Source organism: Zonotrichia albicollis, chromosome 17 (assembly GCF_047830755.1).
Source record: "Zonotrichia albicollis isolate bZonAlb1 chromosome 17, bZonAlb1.hap1, whole genome shotgun sequence".
NCBI classification, from domain to species: Eukaryota; Metazoa; Chordata; class Aves; order Passeriformes; family Passerellidae; genus Zonotrichia; species Zonotrichia albicollis.
Window position 1 is genome coordinate 13,810,901 of NC_133835.1, and position 26,928 is coordinate 13,837,828.

The 26,928-nt window shown below is 45.2% G+C and overlaps 1 protein-coding gene across 3 annotated transcripts; it reads right to left on the reverse strand.

The window, feature by feature from the left end:
* Nucleotides 1–2,325: 2,325 nt before the first annotated feature.
* Nucleotides 2,326–26,928, reverse strand: DOK5 (docking protein 5). 3 transcript variants are annotated; one of them, XM_074553553.1, is made up of 8 exons: nt 26,697–26,927; nt 13,807–13,914; nt 8,888–9,002; nt 8,681–8,800; nt 7,798–7,948; nt 6,223–6,358; nt 5,207–5,327; nt 2,326–2,907 (listed from the first exon to the last, which is right to left on the reverse strand). In XM_074553553.1, exons 1-8 carry the CDS (start codon nt 26,760–26,762, stop codon nt 2,807–2,809), a joined length of 918 nt encoding a protein of 305 aa, XP_074409654.1. In that variant the 5' UTR covers nt 26,763–26,927; the 3' UTR covers nt 2,326–2,806. The 3 variants fall into 3 exon arrangements, with proteins under 3 accessions (XP_074409654.1, XP_074409653.1, XP_074409655.1); XM_074553552.1 differs by having other exon boundaries at nt 7,798–7,987; XM_074553554.1 differs by lacking the exon at nt 13,807–13,914 and having other exon boundaries at nt 7,798–7,987; nt 26,697–26,928.

Consider the following 26,928-nt stretch of genomic DNA (forward strand, 5'->3'; position numbering starts at 1 on the left):
TTTTCTGTCCCAGCATGTTTTTATTAAATTTTTCCTTTCCTGTTCACAGCCACAATTTCACATCCATTTTAACCACAGCTCCATGGCCCTGCCGGAATACCTGAAGGAGCAGCAGCAGGTTTGGGTACTGAGCAATTCGTGTCTCCAGAGCAGAACTCAGCACAGCTCCTGCTGGCATCCCGCGGCAGCCTCGGGCACTGCACCCGGCCAGCAAACACTGCCGGCTCCTCATTCATCCCCTCATTCCTCCCCTCACTCATCCCCTCATTCCTCCCCTCACTCATCCCCTCATTCCTCCCCTCACTCATCCCCTCACTCATCCCCTCATTCCTCCCCTCACTCATCCCCTCATTCCTCCCCTCATTCCTCCCCTCATTCATCCCCTCATTCCTCCCCTCATTCCTCCCCTCACTCATCCCCTCATTCCTCCCCTCACTCATCCCCTCATTCCTCCCCTCATTCCTCCCCTCATTCATCCCCTCATTCCTCCCCTCATTCCTCCCCTCACTCATCCCCTCATTCCTCCCCTCACTCATCCCCTCATTCCTCCCCTCATTCCTCCCCTCATTCATCCCCTCATTCCTCCCCTCATTCCTCCCCTCATTCCTCCCCTCATTCATCCCCTCATTCCTCCCCTCATTCATCCCCTCATTCATCCCCTCATTCATCCCCTCATTCATCCCCTCATTCATCCCCTCATTCATCCCCTCATTCCCTGCACCCTGCGCCTGGAAAAACAAAAATTCACCTCACCAGCACAAACAAAATAAGATTTGTGATGGCTTAGAGCAGATGAACCCCTCCCTCCTTTTACCTGCAAGATTCCCAGGCTGTGGAAAAGCTGGGAAAACACTCATGGACAAAGCAACAACCCTGAATGCCTCAGCACCCAATTCCCTTAATTTTTAATTTTTTTTTGGATTGTCAAAACTTACTATCTTTCTTTATAAGGTTTTTTAAAGTATTTAATTAAGAAATTACACTTAAATTATTTTTACTTTAAATGTAATAACTAATCACTCCAAGTCCACAATGTGCACTTTTTTTTTGTCTAATTACAACACACTACAACTTATGAAAAAGAAGGTGAAGGTGGTAAAGGAGTTTACTCGTTTCTGTGTTACATTTTTTATCTTGTTTTATAAATTTTACTGTATTTTAAAACTTTAATCTCTAAGTTTTCTACTACATAACATTACACACTTCTAATCACGCTACACACTTGTAATCCCAGTTCTATCCATCAATTTTGGAAGCCTTCTCCACAGCCTCGGGTCAAATGTAGTGTTTTTCTTCTGGGGGTCAAGAGTTTGTCAGCACACAAAGTCTCAGGCTCTCAGCCTCCAGATCTCCAACATCAGAACCCAGAGGCAATAAAAAATCACCACAAACTTTTCCTGCATTGGTAAATCCGGAATGTGGAGCAATCAATAGAGCCGAGCCCAGGTTCTAATTAGAGCCTCCTGTGTGAAAGCAGCTTTCCTTCAAACACCTCAGGGCTCGTGGCAGGGGCAGGATATTCCCTAAAAAACCAGAGAAAGCTTCATTCGTGTTGGTGGGAGCAGAGGATCAATCTGCCTGGTGGAAGTTAATGAGAACAGCAGATTTCACAGCCTGGCCTGATCTCAGAGCCCGGGGCTGCAGGGCTGCAAATGCTCAGCACCAGGCTCAGGCCCGGCTCTGCCAGAATTAATTCAATATCTGGGACTGTTTAACTGACTGCCAACCTGCCTGCAAGCCACGGATTCCAGAGATGCTCACCTTCAATATTAATGGAGCTTTTCTGCTGCGAGGGAAGGGAAAGGAAAGCTAAACACAATTATAAGAATAAGCACTGACAGCAGGGAAAGCTGGAAAAATAAAAGGCGTTTCATTCAGACAAATGCTGAACCAACCCACTTCAATCAATCACTGCCTTCCCTCAAGGAGGCAAAAATTGCTTTATTAAATCTTGATCATGAAAAAAAGGGAAGATCTTCATTTAAGGAAAAAAAAAGGTTTGAACTATGATAAAAACAAAGATGAACATAATCCTTGTTTACAATAAATTAAGTTTATCTTTGCACTGTGGGGTACCTTCCCCAATGATGGCAGATTGATTTTATTTCCTTCACAAACACATTTGCCTGCACCACTCTCAGAGCTTGGCTTCCCTGAGAGCCCCCATTCCCCTCCAGCTCTGTTCCCACAAAATTCCTGCACGTGGAAATCCAGCATTTACCTGTTGCTGTTTTTAACTCAAAGCCCCAGACAATTATTCTGTCCTAGAAGAAAATCAGCTTGTGCTAATTGAATGACAAAAATAAAATAACACTCCACCACAAATTGCGCGGAACTTTTTTTATTGTCAATGTTTACAGAGATGGAAATAAATACAGGAAAGAGGAGATTCTTTTAAAAGAAATCAATCAAGTCTTCAAACAGGAGAAATTGTATCCAAGAGCTGCTTCAAACTGGCCACCATTCCAGAGATCAGGAACAGGGTGACAATAATGGGAATAATTCAAGGGAAGCATTGCCACAAACCGGTGTGAGGAGCCAAAATAACCACACAACAGCAGATTCTCACGTATTTACAACAAACCTATCATACAAAATCAGTGGGAGTGTCCAGGGAGTGATTTCTTCTCCGTCCAGCGTATTTAAAGTTACACCAGAGGGTTTGGTGGCTTGGCTCCTCTCCCCAACATCCACAGGAGCGTTTCTGCTTTTGGCAAAGTTTAAAAAAATCCTTTGTATTGCAGGAGTTCTTCATCCAGCCTGGCCTTGTGTGCATTTCCAGCCTCGTTTGCCATCAATCTGCTGCTCAGAGGGCAGAGGCGGCGAGGCTGTGCCTGGGCTCCTCTCCGGAGCTGCACGAAGGGAAGGTGTCCGTGCTGCCGTGGAGCTTCAGGGGGCTGGGAGCACCTTCAGAGAGGGAAACACAGCCCAGTTAAACACAGCCCCCAGGCAGGATTCACACACACAGCAGCTAATTCAGCCCAACCCTGCTGAATCTGCTGCTCCAGAAACACCCACACAGATTTTCTTTACCCCTTCCTTCAGAACAGAAACTTTGAAAAAAAAGGTATTAATTTGCTTTTTATAAGTTCTGACTTGCATTTAAAACGTAAAAATGCTCTTTTAGATCCTTTTTTTCCCAGTCTAATTATTTTAGAATTTATAAAATTTCTAAATTTTATATTTAGAAAAACAAGCAAGATGTTTTTTCTAAATATAAACCAAGTGGTTTGTACCCCTGCAGTCTGTTTCTCTCGTGCCAGCTCCGTGCTGCATGACTGATTTAATAACGGGCTCTGGGGAAGGGCACAGACTGTGCCACCACAGCTCCTCCTGCCATGTCCCCATGTCCCCATGCATGGACAGCTCTGGCAGTGCTGCTTCCATCCCGCATCCCTGCTCTGCGTGGAGCTTTCCATGGGCTGCCCGCTCCCTCTAGCGTTGGAAAGAAAGAACAGGGAAAAATAGTTCCTTTAAAGCTTTTTTTTTGGGTTTTTTGGGGGATTTTAATTCTGAAAACAAACACAACGCCGCGGAGCTGACTTTGGCCCAGCTCCTCTGAGGTCTGAGCATCTCCTTTTATTTCCCCTCATTTCCCTGCTCTGGGGGATGTGGCTGTTTTGGGTGAGTTTTAACAAGCACGCAAAGTGAATAACGAAGGTTCTCAGTATGAGGCAGCCGAGCCAGGTGGTACAAAAAGCACCGAGGGCTCGGGGCAGGTCTGTCCTGAGCCTCCTCAGCTCCAGCACAAACACCCCCAGCTCCCACAGCATTTGTGCTCCAGACCCTGCCCAGCCATGCTGCCCTTGCTCTGCCACCTCAGTGTCCTTCCTAAAGTGGGGACACGGCACCCAAACTGTCCCTGCTCCTGCTGGCCACAGCATCCCCAGCTGTCCCTCCCGAACAGGACATGTCCTTGTCCCCAGAGAGCTGAGCAGGGTTCAGGTGAGTGTCACCCCATGAATGTCACCCCCACAAGTGTCATCCCCATGAGTGCCACCGCCATGAGTGCCACCTCATGAGTGTCACCCCCACGAGTGTCACCCCCACGGAGCAGAGCAGTGGTTCAGCCTGAGTGTCACCCCCATGAGTGCCACCCCCACGAGTGCCACGCCTATCAATGTCACCCTCATGGAGCAGAGCAGCATTCAGGCTCAGTGCCACCCAGGGCAGTGTCAGGGCTGTCCCAGTGTCCCCGGGGCAGTGTCTCAGTGCCACCCTGGGGCGGTGTCAGTGTCAGGGCAGTGTCTCAGTGCCACCCTTGGCGCAGTGTCTCAGTGCCACCCAGGGCAGTGTCAGGGCTGTCTCAGTGTCCCTAGGGCAGTGTCAGGGCTCAGTGCCAGGGCTGTCTCAGTGCCACCTTGGCAGTGTCTCAGTGTCCCACCGGGGCAGTGCCAGGGGTGTCTCAGGGCCACCTTGGGGGCAGTGTCAGGTATGGCTCAGTGCCACCCAGGGCAGTGTCTCAGTGCCACCCATGGGGCAGTGTCTCAGTATCCCCAGGGCAGTGTCAGGGCTGTCCCAGTGCCCCCCTTGGGGCAGTGTCTCAGTGCCACCCTGGGGTAGTGTCCCCGTGCCCCCCTCGGGGCAGTGTCTCAGTGCCACCCAGGGCAGTGTCAGGGCAGTGTCTCAGTGCCACCCTTGGGGCAGTGTCTCAGTGCCACCCTTGGGGCAGTGTCCCAGTGCCACCCAGGGCAGTGTCCCAGTGCCACCCAGGGCAGTGTCAGGGCAGTGTCCCAGTGCCACCCAGGGCAGTGTCAGGGCAGTGTCTTAGTGCCACCCTAGGGCAGTGTCTCAGTGCCACCCTTGGGGCAGTGTCTCAGTGCCGCCCAGGGCAGTGTCCCAGTGCCACCCAGGGCAGTGTCAGGGCAGTGTCTCAGTGCCACCCTTGGGGCAGTGTCCCAGTGCCACCCTGGGGCGGTGTCTCAGTGCCACCCTTGGGGCAGTGTCTCAGTGCCACCCAGGGCAGTGTCAGGGCAGTGTCCCAGTGCCACCCAGGGCAGTGTCTCAGTGCCCCCCTTGGGGCAGTGTCTCAGTGCCACCCTGGGGCAGTGTCCCAGTGCCCTCCTTGGGGCAGTGTCCCAGTGTCCCCAGGGCAGTGTCAGGGCTGTCCCAGTGCCACCCAGGGCAGTGTCAGGGCAGTGTCCCAGTGTCCCCAGGGCAGTGTCCCAGTGTCCCCAGGGCAGTGCCCGCCCGGCAGTGTCCTCACCTGGCAGCCCCAGCAGGTGCCCCGTGCTGTGCTGGCGGGTGATGTGGTGCCAGTAGGCGCTGCGGGGCAGGGGCACCACGGTGCCCAGGGACACGGCCCGCTCGCTCCTCCTCAGCTGCAGCTGCAAGGCACGACAGGGTCAGCCACACCTGCAGCATGCCTGGCTCAGCAACTGCTTCTGACAGCAATGCCAGCTACACATGCTGCCCTGAATTTTATCATCGAGCAGAATTTAATACTATTACTAACAATTTGAAAAATAATATATTGAACAAAATAAATTTGTACCCACAAATATGGAGGAATAATAATAATAATAATAATAATAATAATAATAATAATAATAATAATAATAGTAATAATATTGTCCTTGTTGTTTTTCTCCTTAACAGGAATTCCAGTTATACAGATTGCTCCAAATTTTATAACCAAGCAGAATATAATAATACTAATAATACTAATAGTACTAATAGTACTAATAATACTAATAATACTAATAATACTAATAATACTAATAGTAATACTAGTACTAATACTAATAATAATAACAATAAGAATAATAACAATAATAATAATAGTATAGTATTGAACAAACTAACTTTCCACCCACAAACACTGAGGAATGTGCATGTACTTGTTGTTTTTATCCTTGAGCAGGAATTCCTATAATTCCAATTATACATATTGACCTAAATTCTATAACCAAGCTGAATAGTAATAGTAATAGTAATAGTAATAGCAATAGCAATAGCAATAGCAATAGCAATAGCAATAGTAATAGTAATAGTAATAGTAATAGTAATAGTAATAGTAATAATAATATACGGTATAATTATTAAATATAATAGTATCATAACTAAAGTATAATAATTACTTTATTATTAATAGTAAGTATATTAATAATAATAATAATAAAGCAATAATTACACTGCTCATGATGATGATGACAATACCAATAACAAGCAGCCCATTGTGGGTGGGTGCCCAGTGGAAGCCCCTCCCCGTGCCCACCCTACCCGGGAGTCCTTGGCGCTCTGCAGCAGCCGCTGGTGCTGCTCGGCGATGGCCAGGGCGGCCGAGTGCACCTTCTGGTAGATGGCCTCGCCATGCCTGGTCTGGAAGATGAAGAGCCCCTCTCCCGTGTCACACATCCTGCAAGGCACAGCACAGCCAGGGCAGGGGAGGATCCGGCCCAGAGGGAGCCACAACCGCCCCGAGGCACCCCAAAACTCCCTCACACAACCAGGGGGGAGCCAGGAGGGAACAAAGTCATTGCCACCCTCTGTTTTCTGCCTTTTGTCAACATGGAAATGGAACAAAGTTATTTCCACCCTCTGTTCCTGCCTTTTCTCTACCAGGAAATGGAACAAGTTATTGCCACTCTCTCAACCAGGAAATGAAACAAAGTCATTGCCACCCTCTGTTCCTGCCTTTTGTCAACCAGGAAATGGAAAAAAGTTATTTCCACCCTCTGTTTTCTGCCTTTTGTCAACATGGAAATGGAAAAAAGTCATTGCCACCCTCTGTTCCTGCCTTTTGTCAACCAGGAAATGGAACAAGTTATTGCCATCTCTCTATTTTCTGCCTTTTGTCAATCAGGAAATGGAAAAAAGTTATTTCCACCTCTGTTTTCTGCCTTTTGTCAACCAGGAAATGGAACAAAGTTATTTCCACCTCTATTTTCTGCCTTTTCCCAACCAGGAAATGGAAAAAAGTCATTGCCATCCTCTGTTCCTGCCTTTTCTCTACCAGGAAATGGAACAAAGTCATTGCCATCTCTCTATTTCTGCCTTTTCTCAACCAGGAAATGGAAAAAAGTCATTGCCATCCTCTGTTTCTGCCTTTTCCCAACCAGGAAATGAAACTAAGTTATTGCCACCCTCTATTTTCTGCCTTTTCCCAACCAGGAAATAGAACAAAGTTATTGCCATCTCTCTATTTCTGCCTTTTCTCAATCAGGAAATGAAACAAAGTTATTGACACTTCTGTTTCTGCCTTTTGTCTACCAGGAAATGGAACAAAGTCATTGCCACCTCTGTTTTCTGCCTTTTGTCTACATGGAAATGGAACAAAGTTATTGCCATCTCTCTATTTCTGCCTTTTGTCAACCAGGAAATAGAACAAAGTCATTGCCACCCTCTGTTCCTGCCTTTTGTCAACCAGGAAATGGAACAAAGTTATTGCCACCTCTGTTTTCTGCCTTTTCCCAACCAGGAAATGGAACAAAGTTATTGCCATCTCTCTATTTCTGCCTTTTCCCAACCAGGAAATGGAAAAAAGTCATTGCCACCCTCTGTTCCTGCCTTTTCTCAACCAGGAAATGAAACTAAGTTATTGCCACCTCTGTTTTCTGCCTTTTCTCAACCAGGAAATGGAACAAAGTCATTGCCATCCTCTGTTCCTGCCTTTTGTCTACATGGAAATGGAAAAAAGTTATTGCCATCTCTCTATTTCTGCCTTTTCTCAACCAGGAAATGGAACACAGTTATTGCCACCTCTGTTTCTGCCCACCTACAGGACCTGAGCCCACCCCCAGGACCCCAGCCCACCCACAGCACCCATGCCCACCCACAGGACCCATGCCCACCTACCTGCCCGCCTCGAAGGTGAACCAGGCTGGGTCGCGCCCGTAGCGCCGCAGGGCACTGAGAGGCCACGAGACCAGTTTGACTCTGGGATTCTGGATGTCCCAAAGACAGATATTCTCAAATGTTATCTGCAAGGTACATTCCCCATGCACATCTAAATTAGGGGATGGCATCAAATACACATTGAATCTCTCTGGGAGAAAAACAAAAGGTTAGTCTAAAATCCCTGCCCAGCACAGGTGCAAGTCATTCAAGGAATTTCCTATTTTCCATCCCTATTGTTTGCACTTAGAGCTATTCATTCCCACACAAAGAATTCCTTCCATAACTCTGTAAACCCCACGTTTGGGGCAGTCAAATGCTGCACCCAAAGGGCATCAAATATTTGTGTGTGCACTCAGAGCCTGAGGAGAAGTGCACCAGCACAATCCTGGTATTTGCAAACAGCTCATAAAGTTGTGAGCAATTTGTGAATAAATCCAGTGCCTGAGCAGGTAATGAGCTCATTTGCACAGGAAAGTGGAGTAGCCACGGCCTCAGGTTTTGCATGCAATTACTGTTATTTATTATTCTCTTTACAAAGCCTCAGCCACTGATATCACACCAAAAAAACACACAACAAATAGTTCCCATCTCCAAGAGCAGCTAACTGATCTGAGAAAGAGAACTGCTACTCTAAAATAATTCTAGATAACTTATTTATTATCTCTGGTAGCAAGAGCCAAAAATAAACCCCCAACCAACCAAAACCAACCCCCCAAAACAAGCAAGGAGGGCTTGGAAAAACAGTTTTGCTCCTTTTAATTTCCAATATCATTATGTACAGTCTAAAAGGCTTGAAAACAACGCAATAAAAAATTGAAAAGGTCGGTATTTCTGTACCTACCACTCTGCTCCCTCTCTACTCCAGATGCCAACAAGTCAGGCTCTCCAAGGCTAATGTCATTAATTCGTGTTCCCAGGCACTCCATCTGCAGCACCTTGCACCACTCATCTGCCTCAAGCTCTGCACAAATGCCCAGAAAATCTCTGTGTGGGTACATCACGTTTACAATTCCACAATCAGCACTCCGAGCGCGGCTGTTGGACCCACCTGAGTCACAAGCGAAGGTCCTGGAGGTGTCATCACTGAAATAAATGCCCACCGCGTGCTTCTTGGTGCCTTTGGGCAGCCTCGAGATGCTGTTCACGTTACTGAGCTCCGTGACCTGGGAAACACAAGTGGGGATTTGAGTGGGGAGCTTGGAAAGGGATCTGTGCATCCCTGGGGAGGAGAGGAGGGGAAGGACAGGGAGAGGAAGCTGGGACAGTGTCCGATTTTCGGCTGTTTGGATGGCCTGGAAAGGCCCGGGGTGGCCTTGGGGCAGCCCGTGCTTCAAAGGACGAGAAGAGGCTTCAGATCTTTTCTCGGTCTCGGTGTTTATTAATTGTTTATCTAAAAGATTTTCTCTCGGCCCGACAGAGCTCTGCTCAGCAGCCAGCCATGAGCACACTCCCTGCCCTCCGGGGTGGTCACCTATCCTTATACCCAAAGTTACGTGTACAATATTTATCATTTTTCCCCAATACCTTTCACCCTTATTGCCCGGTGCACTTTTAGTAATGACCAATCCCAAAGTGCCACCATCACCACAGAAGATGGAGGAGAAGAAGAAGAAGGACAGGACACGCCCCAATTCCTCCATCTTACTTCTCTAAACCCCCCTGTACAGAAATCCTAAACCCTGTGTCTCACCCTCTAATTAACCAATCCCTTCACCATTCACTCCGGTGAAACCCTCCTATCCTCATACAGGTGTCGTCTCCCGTGTAGGATCAAAGTCCAGCCACCAGACACTTCTGGAACATTCCAGGACTCCCGAGCCCCCCAAGGGTGCTCTCGGTGACACCTCAGTCCTGAGGTGCTGAGATCCCACAGGACAGCATCAGCATCAGCAGGCCCAGGATCTATGGGAGGGCTCTTGAGGAGATGCAGCCCTGCAGGAATCACCTCAGTGGGAAATGCCAGGGGAAATTCTGTGCTCACAGGGGTCCAAGGATGAGGGAAGAGACGAGGATCTGACTCCATGTTCAGAAGGCTGATTTATTATTTTATGATATATATTACATTAAAACTATACTAAAAGAATAGAAGAAAAATTTTCATCAGAAGGCTGGCTAAGAATAGAATAGAGTAGAATAGAGTAGAGTAGAACAGAATAGAATAGAATAGAATAGAATAGAATAGAATAGAATAGAATAGAATAGAATAGAATAGAATAGAATAGCAAAGCAAAGAATGATAACAAAGGTTTGTGGCTCGGCTCTCTGTCCGAGCCAGCTGACTGTGATTGGCCATTAATTAGAAACAACCACATGAGACCAATCCCAGATGCACCTGTTGCATTCCACAGCAGCAGATAATCAACGTTCACATTTTGTTCCTGAGGCCTCTCAGCTTCTCAGGAGGAAGAATCCCAAGGAAAGGATTTTCCATAAAAAAATGTCTGTGACAAAATTCCGTCCTCCCCTTGGAGATGCAGCAGCGACATCCTCCAGTGGGGTGATGTTCACAGTGGTCCCAGGATGAGGAAGAGATGAGAATTTTGACTCCATGTTTCAGAAGGCTGGTTTATTATTTTATGATATATATTATATTAAAAGAAAATTATATATTAAAACTATACTAAAAGAATGGAAGAAAGGATTTCATCAGAAGGCTTGAAAGGAATAGAAGGGAATAAATAACAAAAGCTCGTTAAAAGGAATAAATAACAAAGGACTCTCTGAGAGTCCAAGACAGCTGACTGTGATTGGCCATTAATTAGAAAGAACCAACCAATGGACCGACCAAAGATGCTCCTATTGCATTCCACAGCAGAAAATAATTATTGCTTTTCTTTTCCTCTGAGGCTTCTCAGGAGAAAAATCCCGGCAAAGGGATTTTTCAGAAAACATCATGGTGACACTGCAGCTCTGCAGGACACCAGTGTGACACCATCCTGAGGGAATTGCAGCCAATTGGAACCAGAGCTCCCTCCAGGCTGAGCAATATTGACACGAGGGGCAGCAGAAACACCAACCTGGGGCAGCAGCACCAGAGAGGGGCAGGTGGAAACCCAAAGGATTCACCCAATTTGGAGCTCCAGCACTGTGCAGAAAAGCTGCTCTCTGTATTATTTTTATTGAGGGAAAGTTGAGGATTTGTCAGACTGCTCCACTTCAAAAAAAAAAAGCAAAATAAAACCACAGTTTTCGCTATCAGAAGGTGTTTTAGTGTAAAGATTCAGAAGCAGATTTCTGTTGTTTGGGTGCCAAACAATGACTGGAAAAGCTTTTACACTTTACAAAGTGAGCCTGGTGCCTCACTCCTCACCCCCAGCCAAGTGACAGCAAGCATTAAAACAAATGTTCAGCAGCTCCTCCTCAGCAGAGCGGTCACACTGGAAACATTTCATTTGCCACCGACACAGTTTTGCCTGGAAAACAATTACGAGTTCCACAATCCAATTTTCCAAATGGATTATTCCATAAGCAGGCAGAAAAGACTGCTTAAATGACTCCTGCTGTTGCAAGGCAAGATTAATACAATCAGATTAAAACCCAGCCCCTCGAGGGCTCAGAGTATTCCTGTCAGCAGGACACAATTAGCTCAGCTTTTATTGGAATATTGAGGATTCTTCTGGCACATCACTAACGCAAAAGAAATAAGAATTTCCTCCTTCCTCCAGCATTATTTTGTTCAAGGATGTGGCAATTTGTGGTTGCTTATTTATTTTTAACAAGTGAAAACCAGACACTCACCTGAAAAGCAACTCTCTGTGCAGATTTTGCAGCCTGAATTCTAATTATTTTCCCTCCCTTGTGGCACCAAAGGAATTATGTGGGCAATTTGCTTTGTGCGTGCAAATTCCCAGCTCACTCCATAAACCCCAGCTGAGTGCTCCCACATCACCTTTATTTTAGGGCACTGTGACCTTTCCACTTTTAAAAAATAGAGCAACACTAGATGAGAAAGGATTTAAAGGTTAATATTACACCAAAAGAATTATTTCTGTTTAACACATTATTTCTGTTTTACACCTCCAGCGGTGAGGATGTGCCCTTTAGGGTTTTATAATGGATAAAACCTCTCCCAAGACTGATGAGGGCTCTTCAAGTTTTGTATTTTTATCAATTATTTTATCAATAACTTTAAGTTATCAATAATTTTTTCTCAATTATTTTCTCAATAATTTTATGTTATTAATTATTTTCTCAATAATTTTATGTTATCAATAATTTTATCAATAATTTTATGTTATCAATAATTTTATCAATAATTTTATTATCTCAATAATTTCATTGATAATTTTGTTATGAATAATTTTTCTCAATTATTTTCTCAATAATTTTATGTTATTAATTATTTTCTCAATAATTTTATGTTATCAATAATTTTATCAATAATTTTATGTTATCAATAATTTTATCGATAATTTTATGTTATCAATAATTTTTTCTCAATTATTTTCTCAATAATTTTATGTTATTAATTATTTTGTCAATAATTTTGTTACCAATAATTTTATCAATAATTTTATGACCTCAATAATTTTCTCAATAATTTTATGTTATCAATAATTTTTTCTCAATTATTTTCTCAATAATTTTATGTTATCAATAATTTTATCAATCATTTTATGATCTCAATAATTTTCTTGATAATTTTATGTTATGAATAATTTTTCTCAATTATTTTCTCAATAATTTTATGTTATTAATTATTTTGTCAATAATTTTATGTTATCAATAATTCTATCAATAATTTTATGACCTCAATAATTTTATCGATAATTTTATGTTATCAATAATTTTTTCTCAATTGTTTTCTCAATAATTTTATGTTATTAATTATTTTCTCAATAATTTTATGTTATCAATAATTTTATCAATAATTTTATGATCTCAATTATTTTATCAACAATTTTATATTATTATTAGTTTTTCTCAATTATTTTCTCAATAATTTTATGTTATTAATTATTTTCTCAATAATTTTATGTTATCAATAATTTTATGATCTCAATAATTTTATCGATAATTTTGTTATGAATAATTTTTCTCTATTTTCTCAATAATTTTATGTTATTAATTATTTTCTCAATAATTTTATGTTATCAATAATTTTATCAATAATTTTATGATCTCAATAATTTTATCGATAATTTTATGTTATGAATAATTTTTCTCAATTATTTTCTCAATAATTTTATGTTATTAATTATTTTCTCAATAATTTTATGTTATCAATAATTTTATCAATAATTTTATGATCTCAATTATTTTCTCAATAATTTTATGTTATTAATTATTTTCTCAATAATTTTATGACCTCAATAATTTTTTCTCAATTATTTTCTCAATAATTTTATGTTACCAATAATTTTATCAATAATTTTATGATCTCAATAATTTTATCGATAATTTTGTTATGAATAATTTTTCTCAATTATTTTCTCAATTATTTTATGTTATTAATTATTTTTCAATAATTTTATGTTATCAACAATTTTCTCAATAATTTTATGATCTCAATAATTTTATCAATAATTTTATGATCTCAATAATTTTTCTCAATTATTTTCTCAATTATTTTATGTTATTAATTATTTTCTCAATAATTTTATGTTATCAATAATTTTATCAATAATTTTATGATCTCAATAATTTTATGTTATGTCAATTATTTTCTCAATAATTTTATGTTATTAATTATTTTCTCAATAATTTTATGTTATCAATAATTTTATCAATAATTTTATGATCTCAATAATTTTATGTTATGTCAATTATTTTCTCAATAATTTTATGTTATTAATTATTTTCTCAATAATTTTATGTTATCAATAATTTTATGTTATCAATAATTTTCTCAATAATTTTATGTTATCAATAATTTTATCAATAATTTTATGATCTCAATTATTTTCTCAACAATTTTATATTATTAATAATTTTTCTCAATTAATTTGAGAGAACCTTGTTCCTTACCTTGTGGTAGCACCTGAAGTAAGCCGCTCGTTCATCTGAGAACTTCTCCAGCCTCTTGGGCCCTTTGCTTGAAGCCTTTTTGAACACCAACCAGCATCTCTGGTAAATCTGGAGGCACAAAAGGATGAACTTGAGCTGAGCTGAGCTGAGCATCAGCAGCACCCACAGGGAAGGGAAGGGAAATCCTCAATCTGCTGTGGAACCCCACAAGTTCATGGGGAAATCCTCAATCTGCTGTGGAACCCCACAAGTTCATGGGGAACACAAACCCAAGCTGTGGGGAGCTCCATCCTCCTCCTTTGGGCCCAGCCAGAAATCCTTGTGTGTGAGGAGGATTTTTGTGAATTCTATATTTTGTGAATTGTGTATTTTGTGAATAAGGGTGGACAAAAGGATGAACTTGGCATCTGCCCTGAGCTGAGCATCAGCAGCACCCACAGGGAAGGGAAATCCTCAATCTGCTGTGGAACCCCACAAGTTCATGGGGAAATCCTCAATCTGCTGTGGAACCCCTCAAGTTCATGGGGAAATCCTCAATCTGCTGTGGAACCCCACAAGTTCATGGGGAAATCCTCAATCTGCTGTGGAACCCCACAAGTTCATGGGGAACACAAGCCCAGGCTGTGGGGAGCTCCATCCTCCTCCTTTGGGCCCAGCCAGAAATTCTTGTGTGTGAGGAGGATTTTTGTGAATTCTATATTTTGTGAATTGTGTATTTTGTGAATAAGGGTGCTCTGAACACGAGGAATAATGGTCAATGCAAAAAAGCAGATTATTTAAGTGCAGAACCCAGGACCTTCCTGTCACTTTGCCCCCAGGGTCTAACTGAATTTAAACCCATTTGGTGCAGGCTCTATGGTTTTAAATTCACCTTTTTCCACCTCTCCAGCTCCTGCCACATTCCCTGCAGCCCTCCCAGAGCTCTCAGCTGAGCTCAGCCTGCCCATAAAGGCAGAATCGCCAGCCCTGCCAACTGCTCACAGCCCACTCTCCATCATCACACCTGGCAGCTTCGAAATAAACCCAAACTGCCACCAAAATCAGTGGGATTTCAAGAGCAAAACAAAAAAATAACCAGACAGGCCCTCAGCAAGTGGCTCACAGCACAAGTTCAGTGATCACAGCATCCCAGGCATCAAATACCATTTATTTCACTTTTTCAAGTCCAAAAAAGCCATTCTCAACCTATTTAGTCGGTTTACCAGTAAACAATTAACCAATACCACAAAATATCTCCCCAAATCTTTCACAATTCACTATCAATCCCACCGAAAACCAGAATATCAAAACCAAATTTCTCCCTGAAACACCCTACGAACCTCAACATTTAGAAATCCCTAACCCTTATATTAATCCTTAATATGGCCAAGTAAAGCAGAAAAAACTCTTGATTGTCTGAGTTTTGGGGTTTGAGAATATTCTCAGGCAGGGGGGGAATCTGAACCAGGGGCTGCTGCCCTGGGGGAGAACCCAAACCCTGGAGCATCCTGGAAATGAGGGAGGCAGGGAGGCCTGGCATCCTCAGGGAGCACAGAACCACCAACCCTGCACTTCCCAGAGCCTAAAATCCCCTTCCTCACCTATGAAACACAAATTATTCCCAGTGAGCATGGAACAGAATATTCCACATGATAAGAAACAGAAGGTTTGAATTTAGAAATTAAAATCTGCATTAGTGTGCCCTGACCCATCAAGAAAGGCTTGAGAAAATCAGGCTGCTCTGGCCTCTGTCATTTCCTCTAAGACAAGCTGGCACTGTGCAAGTGCCCAGTAAAGCAATCCTGGTGTGAGCAGTTGGTTAACATAACAATCTATTCCTGGGTGAAAAACAACCAGTTTTTACACCATTAGATAGAAAAATGAAAACTATGCCTCACAAACAACTTTACCTGCATGTCTACATCAGAGTCTGAGTGACCAATCAATACAGAATAACAAATTGTTAATGACCAATAAAGTAATTAACAAGAAAACTCCTGACCAATTGGAGGTCTGTAAAACCGTGTAAAAAGGAGTTATGTGAATAAAGAATGGGTTTGTATAGGTTTGCTGGCTTTTTGGGGTTTTTACAGAGCAGGTTATAATTCAGGGCTGCTCAAGGCCCTCAGGGGAGAGAAAAGCCATTCCAAAAGAAGAGCCAAGAAGCATTTACAGCAAAAACCCTCCCTTGGCAGGGACAGCTGAGAAAAGCCAGCCAGGCTGGGGCTCAGTATCAGATCTGGCTCCTTGAACATCTGCTGAGCTTTGTGCAAGGGCACAGTTAATGCTGGGCAGTTAATGAAATTAATGCAGTTAATGAAACTGGAGAGGAGAGAACCAGCCTGGGACTGCCACTGGGCAGCAGAAATAGCAAAGGCTTCCCTGAGGCTAAACCGGGCTCTGGGCAGGCAGCTGGTGCTGCCGGCAGCTGGATCTGCAGCTGGATTTGCAGCTGGATCTGCAGCTGGATGCGATGCAATGATTCACCATCCTGGGAACAGCCCAGTGTGGGGTCAGGGAGCTGCACTGCAATGATTCCTGCCTGCCAGAGCATCTGATTCTCCATGGGGCACTGCTGAGCTCATTAACACTCACAGAGCTCGCTAATTAGGGCGTGGGATGCTCTGGGTGACAGCCCAGCCCTGCCAAGGACACTGCAGCCACAGCAGGGCAGCAGGCACAGCTGGGAGCTGCCCTATGCCTGGGATCCTCACAAACTCAGCTTTTCATCCCCCACAGCACACAAATATCTCTGCAGGACCTGCACTTGCTGTATTTCAGAGCTGGACTCGTGATTTTAAGATGACACCTCAGCAGACCCCAAAAAAAGGGCAGAAGTTGCACAGGAACAAACCCTTTCTGCCAATAAAGCAATTTTTCCAGCACGGAGCTGCCACATCCAAAGCCAGCCAGGGGAGAAGGGCTGCAGCTGCTCCGTGCTCGAGCAGCCCAGCTGTGCCTGAAAACAGGATAAAAACCTGCAGAACTCAGGGGATGATGCTTGTGAGGGGCTGCCTGCAGAGCCCAGTGACAAACACCCTGCCAGCATCCCTCAGCAGATGGGACAATGGGAATAATGGGAATAATGGGAATAGTGGGAATAATGGGAATAATGGGAATAATCTCCCACTCCCAGCCTGTAGGCACCCTCTGGCACCAGCTGTGGGCTGCTGGGGTTTCTGTGATCAATTTTTCCAGAGTTTCTGCCATCCCTGCAGACAGCTCCAGGTGTGCAGCGAGCCCTGGCTCAGCACAGGTGAAGTCACCCCATTGCTCCCCAGTTCCCCAAAGCCCTGCAGGCAGAGCTCAGTGCCCGGGGAGCAGCTGTGGAACCCCAGGGATGGGCAGGAAGGAGCAGAGGGAGCTGCCAGGGGGTGCCAGCAGGCTGGGCTGCACCAGGGTGGGCCTTGGCACGGGGAGAGAGGGATCCTGGCACATCTGGAGGGATCCTGGCACATCTGGAGGGATCCTGGCCTCCCCCGGCACATCTGGAGGGATCCTTTCCCTCTGCTCAGCACATCTGCAGTGATCCTACCCCTCTGCTGGGCACATCTGCAGTGGTCCTGCCCCTCTGCCCAGCACATCTGGAATGATCCTGCCCCTCTGCCCAGCCCCATGAGGCACATCTGGAGTGCTGTGTCCAACTGTGAGCTCCTCAGAACACAAAGCACCTTTTTTTTTTGTTTGTTTGTTTTTGTTTTTTTGGGTTTGTTGTTGTTGCTGTTGTGCTTTGGTTTGGTTTTTTGGGTTTTTTGGGGGGTTTTTTTGGGTTTTTTTGGGGGTTTTTTTGTTTTTTTTTTTTTTTGATTTAGAAGAATGGAGCAATATGGAGTTGAAGAAGCACTGGATTGCAGAGGCAGTATTTCCCTGGTAGAATTCCCCCTGCCCCAGGCTCCTGCAGCCCTCCTGCCCTTTTCCAGCTTGCTCCATGCACAAACCCAGCTCATATGAATTCCTCACGTCCCAGCTGGGTAATTAAAGGCAGAGTTCAGGAGTTCATTCACATTTAGGAAGATCCAAACTGGAGAAAGCTGCATTAAAAGTGTCTATAAAAGCTTTACACTCCTGCATTTACCAGGGAATGGCCACTTGTGTTTCAGCACCAGCACCGTGCCAGGAGCCTGCCACTCACTGGGATGAGCTCATTCAGAACAGATCAATGCAGAACGGCAGCAAACATCCCCCCTCACCTTCCTGGACACATCCACAGCAAATTTCCCTTTGCCAGACAGAGAATTCATTGAGAGTTCCCCAGACAAGCATTACTTGGCAAGTAAAGGGACAATTTAACCTCTTACACTGGCATCACTGAGGGGAAATACCACTCTGTTTACCCTGTTGATCTCCTGAACTGAAACAAGTGACATTATCAGTAAAACAACAACAACAAAAACCTCACCAATATCCATTCCAACAACCTGAACTCTCACTGGCATTTCTGACAGCACTTGATGAAGCCAGACAAAAAGATAATGGAGCAGTCCATCATCTTCCCCAGCATTCCTGAAGCTACACAAACACCAAATTAAGATGTCAGGCTCAAATTAAGATGTCACTCTCAGGAGCAGCCCTTGCATCTGTTACTTTCTCTCAAGTGTTTCCACAGGCTCTGCAAAATGTCATTTATCCCTGATCTCACTGCAGGGCAATGCCCTGCACAGCAGAGGGAGAATTTCACACTGGGGAAGGAGCTGCTGATGAAAAGGCTCCAGAAGCACCACAGAGTGAATTTCACCTGTTTATAATCAGGATTCCTTTCTCTTCCACTGCCTGGGCAATCATCCTGACACACCATGCAGGCTGGGGCTGTCACCTCCAGAAATCACAGATTTTTCTACCAAAGAAGAAGAAATAGGGAAAAGAGAGCCAGGATCCACAACCAGCAGGCCAGGGAAGTGTTTGGGACAAAGGGAAAAGGGTCAGATTTGCTTTAAACTCGTTACAATAAAATATATATCTTAAACAAGATAGCAAATGGGTAAGAAGCACTTGTTTAGGAGTCAGTTCAGCCCATGGAAACATTTGGAATTGATTGATTTCACAAAGTAAGCCCATCTTCCAAAGAACACAGAAGGTGATTTATCTGAAAACAGGCTGGAAAGCGCAAAAAACCCATTCCTCCTCCTAAAATGTGCCAGCACCAAAGCAAGAGTTCCATATTCCAAATCATGATCTGTAGTATCTTTTGGGGAAAACCAGGAATAGTTCTGAGGTTTGTCCTTACTGGCTTTTGGTGGGGTTCTTTGGGAACAAATTAAGACCCGCACCATTCCGTGCTGTTCCCACAGGTCAAACACCAAAAGAAACAAAATGTGATTCCACCATGGGAGCTGCAAAACCTCCTTGTACCCCTCCAGAGGCAGGCTGATCCCCCAGCCCAGGGGGACCCCATGAGGACACATGTCACTGTGATATTTCATGAAAAATCCCTTCGCCAGGATTTCCTCTCCTGGGAAGCTTCAGCTTCTCCCTGTTTTGCTACTTGGGAATGTGATTTGGAGAATTGTTTACCCAGCATGTGAAGTGTTTTAATTTAATGGCCAATCCCAGCCAGCTGTGTTGGACTCTCAGAGTCTGTCATGGGTTTTTATAATCATTCCTTTCTGGCTTTCTGATGTATCCTCTCTCTTTCTTTAGCAGAGTTTTAGAATACAATATAATATATAATATAATGCATAATATATATAATAATATATAGTATAAAATATATAATATATAACATATAATATTATTATATACATAATATATATACAATACATATAATATATATTATAGGTATTTATATATTATACATAATATATATAATATATATTATATATATATTACATATTATATAGTATATATTATATAGTATATATTATATAGTATATAACATAATATATCATCTAAATATGTAATCTAAATATGTAATCTATAATCTGTAATATATAATATATAATATATAATATATAATATATAATATATAATATATAATATATAATATTATATATATAATATATATTCAATACATAATAAATATATATTTATATATTATATATAATATATATATTATATATATTATATAATGTAATATATAATACATATAATACAATATCATTAATATAATATAATGCATATAGTATAATACATATAGTATAGTAAATATAATATCATATCATATCAGCCTTCTGAGAACTTAGGGTCAAATTCTCATCTCTCACCTCGTCCTGGGCACCCTCACAGCACCACAACAGACCCAGACCTTGCCTCTGATCCCCCATCTCTGTGCCCCACAAAACCCGCAGGGTTTTCTGCCCCAGTGCCCAGAGGGAGCTGCTCTGGCCTTTGCTGGGATCCCTCCTCCCATCAGCTCCAGGAAAATGCTCCAACCTCCCCAGGAATGTTCTGGATCCCATCCCTGCTGCCACTGACAGGCTCCAAGCAGGAAGAAATCTTAATATCTGTGAATATATTCTAACACCTTATCTGGCAGCTCGGGAGAGCTCTGAATTTCCAGGGGGATTAATATCCTGCAGGTTGCACTTGGTGCCTGGGAAATCTGTTCAGTTTTTCCCTCTCTCCAACTTCCAGACTGAAAGGAGCCGCAGAGGTGAACAGAGTTTTATTAATAAAGCTGCTTCAAACGGAGGCACAGGAACTTTTTCCCTTCTCCTTCCCCCTTCCCCCAGCCTTACATCATTCTCCTTTCCAGTTTTCACAGCCCAGGCTCTGAAATCCTCACGTTAACTCGCTGGCACATGTACCCAGGCACCAATCTCCGCCACCATATGGTTCCAGTCCTGCAGATTGCCTCTCCCCCGCTGTGCCTCTCCTCCCACCGGCTTTCACAGCCCAGAGCCCGTCCCAGCGCATGGCACAGGCATGTGCAGCACCAGGCTGCTCAGCGAGGCTGCCACAGCGCTCACCGCACTTCAAACCTGTCCGGTTTATCTCGGCTGTTTGAGGGGCCTGGAAAGGCCCGGGGTGGCCTTGGGACAGCCCGCGTATCAAAGGACAAGAAGAGGCTTCAGTTCTTCTTTCGGTTTTTATGTTTATTAATTGTTTATCTAAAAGATGTTCTTTCAGCCGAACAGAGATCTGCTCAGCAGCCAGCCATGAGCACACTGTCTGCCCTCCCGGGCAGCCACGTATCTTTATACCCATTGTTACGTGTACAATATTTATCATTTTTCCCCAATACCATTTATTCTTATAACTCGGTGCACTCTCAGTAATAACCAATCCAAAGGTGCCACCGTGGCCAAATAAGATGGAGGAGAAGAGGAAGAAGAAGAAGGACAGGACACACCCCAATTCCTCCTCTTACTCCTCTAAACCCCCCTGTACATAAATCCTAAACCCTGTGTCTCACCCTCTAATTAACTAATCCCTTCACCATTCACCCCGGTGAAGCCCTCATCCTTGTCGTCTCCTGTGCAGGATCAAAGTCCAGCCACCAGACACTTCTGGCAACATCCCAGGACTCCCGAGCCCCCCAAGGTGGTCTCGGTGGCCCGGCATCTCAGGACTGAGATCTTGAGATCCGACACAAACCCAGCACAGCAAACCCCCAGAGCTCCAATCCACCCACAATCAAACCTTTCCGCTGGACTTCGTGCAGCAGTGTCACTGTAGGACACAAAAAAACACAAGTTCACACCGCTGTTCTCAAGGTAAGAAAAAAGGAAGTTTATTTTCTGACTCCAACATTTATAGATTTCCAAAAGTGACAGTGGATTGGAGGGTGGCAGTGCCACCTCTCCAATGACACTGGACAGACCAACAGTCCATCAGCTCTCTCTTCTTCCATAAAGGAATGCAAAGCAATGAGTTATTTACAGAAAGAGTGTGAGAAAGTTCACTACAAGAATGTCAACATCAGCAGGCTGAGAAAATCTTAAAAAACCAGGGTGACACAGGAGTTTCTCCAAATCTCTAGGCACAGGCAGAAGTTTTCCCATCTGAAATGAGAATGTGCAGCCAGCACTGGTGCTCTGTGGGAACAGCCCTGGACAGAATTGCTGGGTGTTCCCAGCTCAGCCTTGGCCACTGTGCACAGGGAACTCCTCACCCAGCGCTCCAATAAACACAGCAAGGCTCCACACCCTCCTCATTGCAGGTGAAAGTTTAATAATGCCAGGAAACCACTAAGCAAAGCAAAGCAGGCAATCCAGAAAATGAAGAACTATTTTTTGGGACGGTGCTCACAGGGGTTTTCAGGTGAGGGAAGAGACGAGGATCTGACTCCATGTTCAGAAAACTGGTTTATTATTTTATGATATATATTACACTAAAACTGTACTAAAAAGAATAGAAGGAAAAGAATGATAACAAAGGCAGCTGCCTCAGACTCTGTCCAAGCTAGCTCTGCTGTGGTTGGCCATTAATTAGAAACAACCACATGAGACCAATCACCTGTTGCATTCCACAGCAGCAGATAATCAATGCTTGCATTTTGTTCCTGAGGCCTCTCAGCTCCTCAGGAAGAAAAAATCCCAAGGAAAGGATTTTCCATAAAAAATATCTGTGACACTTTTTTTCCGCTGAGTTTTTCAATCAATCCAGAAGCACTCCAGCCTTCCCCAGGAGCAAACAGCTGGCTGCAGAGCTGTGGCAGCCCCAGCTCCCTCCTGGCACAGGCTGAGGGCTGAATTGCCACAAACCCTGCAGACAGGGCTGCCCAGGAGCGGCCCAGGGCTGGAGGACACCCCTGACTCCACATTCCTTCCCCCTGATGTGATGGAGATGCTTTGGGCCACGCAGGCCCCGCAAGCACCGAAACCTGAGCCCCACAGATCCCATTTCTGTCCCCAAGGAGGGTCACACTACCGAGGGAACAGCTCCAGCAGTCACATCTCCCACCAGGGCTCAGGATACTGAAGGTGAAGCTCAGCCTGGACAGGGAGTTCAAACCCAAAAAGTGAGCCTGGAACCAGCACACATTTCCCTGGTACAGCTCCTCATGCTCACCAGCGCCGCAAACCCCTCCACTTCAAAGATCTGCTCCTGTTCTGATTTTAATTGGCATTTTTAATTGAGCCAGCCCGACCTGAAGAGAAAGCTCAGGTGTGTTCACATCCCAAAAATGGAAAGCCAAGAACAGGTTTTCCACCAGGGAAACATCTCCACAATGCACTCCCCTCTCAGAAAGGTCACACCTGTCCCACAGAATGGGGCACGATTTGAAAATCATGAGCACAAAAAGGACTTTTTAGACACAGAGAAGCCATAAAGCAACAGCTCTGCTTCATGTATAGATTTATATCAGATTTATCAGCTGCCAAAGCACGGGTGGTCCCTGGCAGAACCCCTGCTCCCACACAAAGCTGATTTTCCCCTGCCTTGGGGCACTCTGGAGGTGCTGGCCCTGCCCTGTCAGCATTTCCCAGCACACAGCCTCCCGTGTGTCACTGCTAATAATGACACACCAGCCCAGGCAATGATCCTCCTCCCTACAAGGGTGGAAAGAGCCAGGAGAAAGCTCACTCTTCCTGAATAAATCTGCCTCTGCAGAAGACACATGTGGCACAAATGTTGCTATGGAAACGATTCTATTAAATAATATTCAATTAAACTCACACGTTCGAGGCACGCAGGAAGGGTTCAGGTGCAGAGCTAATTAGCCTAAATTCAATTTTGGAATTACAAAGCAGGGCCTTGCAGAGCTGCCACGTTCCTTTCAGAGGGGTTTGAGCAAGCTGCTTCTCTGCTCCCCTTCCATTCCAGAGGCGGCCCCTGCACCCCAGGCCCTCGGGAAAGCCATTTCTGAGGGAATCTGCGGCTCCCGGTTCCCTTGGAGATGGAACTGCCACAGAGGCACAGGCAGGGCCTGCATCCAGCCCGGAGAGCAACGCTGTGAGTGCAGCGACTCCCACTCCCATCCTGCCACACAGGAGCGAGCTGAGATCCCCTCAGGCACCAGGAGCCTGCAGGGTTTTCCTTCTCGATGGTTCCATGTCCGGTTTTCGGCTGTTTGAGGGGCCTGGAAAGGCCCGGAGTGGCCTTGGGGCAGCCCGCGTATCAAAGGACGAGAAGAGGCTTCAGTTCTTCTTTCGGTCTTTATGTTTATTAATTGTTTATCTAAAAGATTTTCTCTCGGCCCGACAGAGCTCTGCTCAGCAGCCAGCCATGAGCACACTCCCTGCCCTCCGGACAGTCACCTATCTTTATACCCATTGTTACGTGTACAATATTTATCATTTTTCCCCAATCCTTTTTATTCTTATTGTCCGGTGCACTTTCAGTAATGACCAATCCCAAAGTGCCACCATCACCAAAGAAGATGGAGGAGAAGAAGAAGAAGAAGAAGGACAGGACACGCCCCAATTCCTCCATCTTACTTCTCTAAACCCCCCTGTACAGAAATCCTAAACCCTGTGTTTCACCCTCTAATTAACTGATCCCTTCGCCATTCACTCCGGTGAAATCCTCCTATCCTCATACACGTGTCGTCTCCTGTGTAGGATCAAAGTCCAGCCACCAGACACTTCTGGAACATTCCAGGACTCCCGAGCCCCCCAAGGGTGCTCTCGGTGACACCTCAGTCCTGAGGTGCTGAGATCCCACAGTTCCACGGCCTGGGGAAGTTGTCTGAAAGTTATTCTTCCATACTTTGAAGTATTCTCTTCCCTTTCCAGCACCTGGGTGTCCCACAGTGCTCCCCAGCTGTGGGAAACAACCTGTTGGCTGTTTAAACCAAACCAAAATAACAAAATCATTTGTTTTAAAAAAAAAAACCAAATAACAAAAAACAAAAGCAGCCTGTTGAAATCAATTGCTCACCCTGTGAAGGAGGCAAGCTGGCAGCAGCCACTGAGTGAGACGGGATTCAGGCTCAGCCAGCCCCAGGTGCCCCATCACACCTGCAGCAGGAGGAAGGGGCACCAAGGAGCAGGGACAGGCTCCAGCCCTGCCTCCAGAGACCCCAGACCAGTGATAATTCCCCATTGCTGCACATCAGGGCACTGGGCCGGGAGCAGCTCACAGAAAATGCCACAGGGAGAATCTGCAGCCACATCTGCTCTGGAGTTGTGGGCCAACCCATCCCAAGCTGGACACTAAGCAGCCCTGAATTATAACCTGTGTATGGTCCGTAAAAAACCACAACAAGCCAGCAAACCTACACTTTGTAGGCTGTAGGTCCATAAAAAAAGAGGAAGAATATTTCAGATAATGCTCTTTCTAGTGATACCACATCCAACTCATCAGTTTTGCAGGGAGAGCAGGTTGGAGACTCAAGTCTTGCTTTTAATGCCTTTTAAAAAGGTTGATTTAAGAAGCACCTCCCAGTGTGCTCTGAGTAGAGGAGGCAGAGAAATGACATTTTTACAGCTGTCACATCTCCTAAGAGGGCATCCAGCCCTTCCTCAGCAGCAGCACCCTCAGAGTGGTCTGGAAATAAAGCAAAGGCACCGGCACTGACAGCATTCACAACTATTGTGTGGTTGGATAAACCTTACTCACACCTTCATTGAGCTTTGCTGTTACAGCATGGGAAAACGCATCACAGTTTAATCTTACTCATCCTTTACAGCAGAGCAAACTGAACGCTGTAATGAGGCTGAATCAGGACACAATTGTGCCCAATTTACTACAATGACATTCCCTCAAAATGTCACAGAATCTCGTGGTTTTACAGAATGAGCTGTGCCTGCCAGGACAGGGATCAGAAATCCAGCCTGATGGAAGAGTTCTCAATGTTTTCTGTTCCCAAAGCAGCCAGGGAGATGCAAGTTCCCAAAACTGTGGAGAAGTCATTGCCCACAATGGGCACAGCAAGAGAAGGGAACTGTAACTGCAGTGGGGTTCAGAGGACCACAGACACTCCCCCGAAATGAAGAAATTCTGGAGTAATACAACAGTGTTGAATAAACACAATCAATCAGTTTCTTTCCGGTCCTGAGAGGCAGATACACCATTGAAATGTTCAATACACACAGAGAGGGTCCCTCCAGGTGCATCCCCCCCGGCCAGGCTCCCTCAGGGACACGGAGCTCTCAGTGCATCCCCTGCCGGGACATGGGGGAGCCCTGGGCTGGAGGAGCAGCCCTGGAACTCCAGAGCTCACCCCAAAACGGGATCACGCCACGGCACCAGAACAGCCTGGATATAACCCCAATATTACACCACCACCTAAGGGGGGCTGCGGGAATTTTCATGCGACTCTAAAAGCCCCGAAAACACCGCAAAGCTTCAGCTGCCCCACGCAGGAGCCCAAACCCGGAGAGGCAGCAGGAACAGGAGCACCCGAGCGCTCCAGGGTCCGTGCAGTTATTAGGGGAGACAGTTCCTTCATGCAGTTATTAGGGGAGACAGTTCCTTCACGCAGTTATTAGGGGAGACAGTTCCTTCACGCAGTTATTAGGGTAGATAGCCTTAGGACTTTGATTGTATTTAGGATTAGGAAAACGGTTGCGTATAGGCAGAAGTTGAGGGGGGTAAGTTTAGGGTTGTAGATAATGATCGCTATTCAGCCTAGGTGGGAGATGGAAAAAAAAAAAGCTAGGATTTTTCGAATTTGTGTTTGGTTGAGTCCTATTCATCTTCCTAGGGCCTGCCGGAGCTCCCGCACCCCAACCCAGCCCTGCCGGAGCTCCCGCACCCCCAGCCCAGCCCTGCCCGATCTCTCGCACCCCAGCCCAGCCCGGGCACGGCCCCAGCCCCGGGTGCCTCCCGGAGCCAAGGGCAGGACGGCGGCGGAGGCAGCGCAGCATCCCCGGCTGCCGACGGGAGAGAGAGGAGAAAATAAATATACCTATCCACACCTGTATATAATGCATATTCAGGTGCCTTCATTGTTCTCTCCTCACCTTTTTGCTTCCTGCGGAAAAGCCCACCCAGCTCAGTTTGCATAAAGAGGACAAAGGAGCGGCACGGGGAAAAAGCATAAATAGCAAAATGCCCAGCCCTGGGCAGGCACACCGGGCACTCACCCCCAGCCGGCGGCTCCGGATGCGCACGTAGCCCTGCTTGACGATGTCGTTGAAATTGGAGGCCATCCTCGCCCGGGACAGGCGGCGGCGGCGCCGCTCAGCCCGCCCGCATGGCCGGGCAGCGCCGGCCGCACCCGGGAGAGCAGAGCGGAACAGAACGGAACAGAACAGAACGGCACCGCCCCGAGAGAGCAGAACAGCACCGCCCCGGCTGGGACAGCACCGCCCCGGC

What these genes read in the sequence shown, in the direction of transcription:
- DOK5 (XM_074553552.1), bottom strand. Translation starts at nt 26,762, where the DNA reads ATGGCCTCCAATTTCAACGACATCGTCAAGCAGGGCTACGTGCGCATC. An exon ending in ACTTCAGGTGCTACCACAAG is followed by an intron (nt 9,003 to 13,806) that starts GTAAGGAACAAG and finishes TGTGTTTCCCAG; the next exon opens with GTCACGGAGCTCAGTAACGT. An exon ending in GCACCTGCTGGGGCTGCCAG is followed by an intron (nt 2,908 to 5,206) that starts GTGAGGACACTG and finishes CCCTCTCTGAAG; the next exon opens with GTGCTCCCAGCCCCCTGAAG.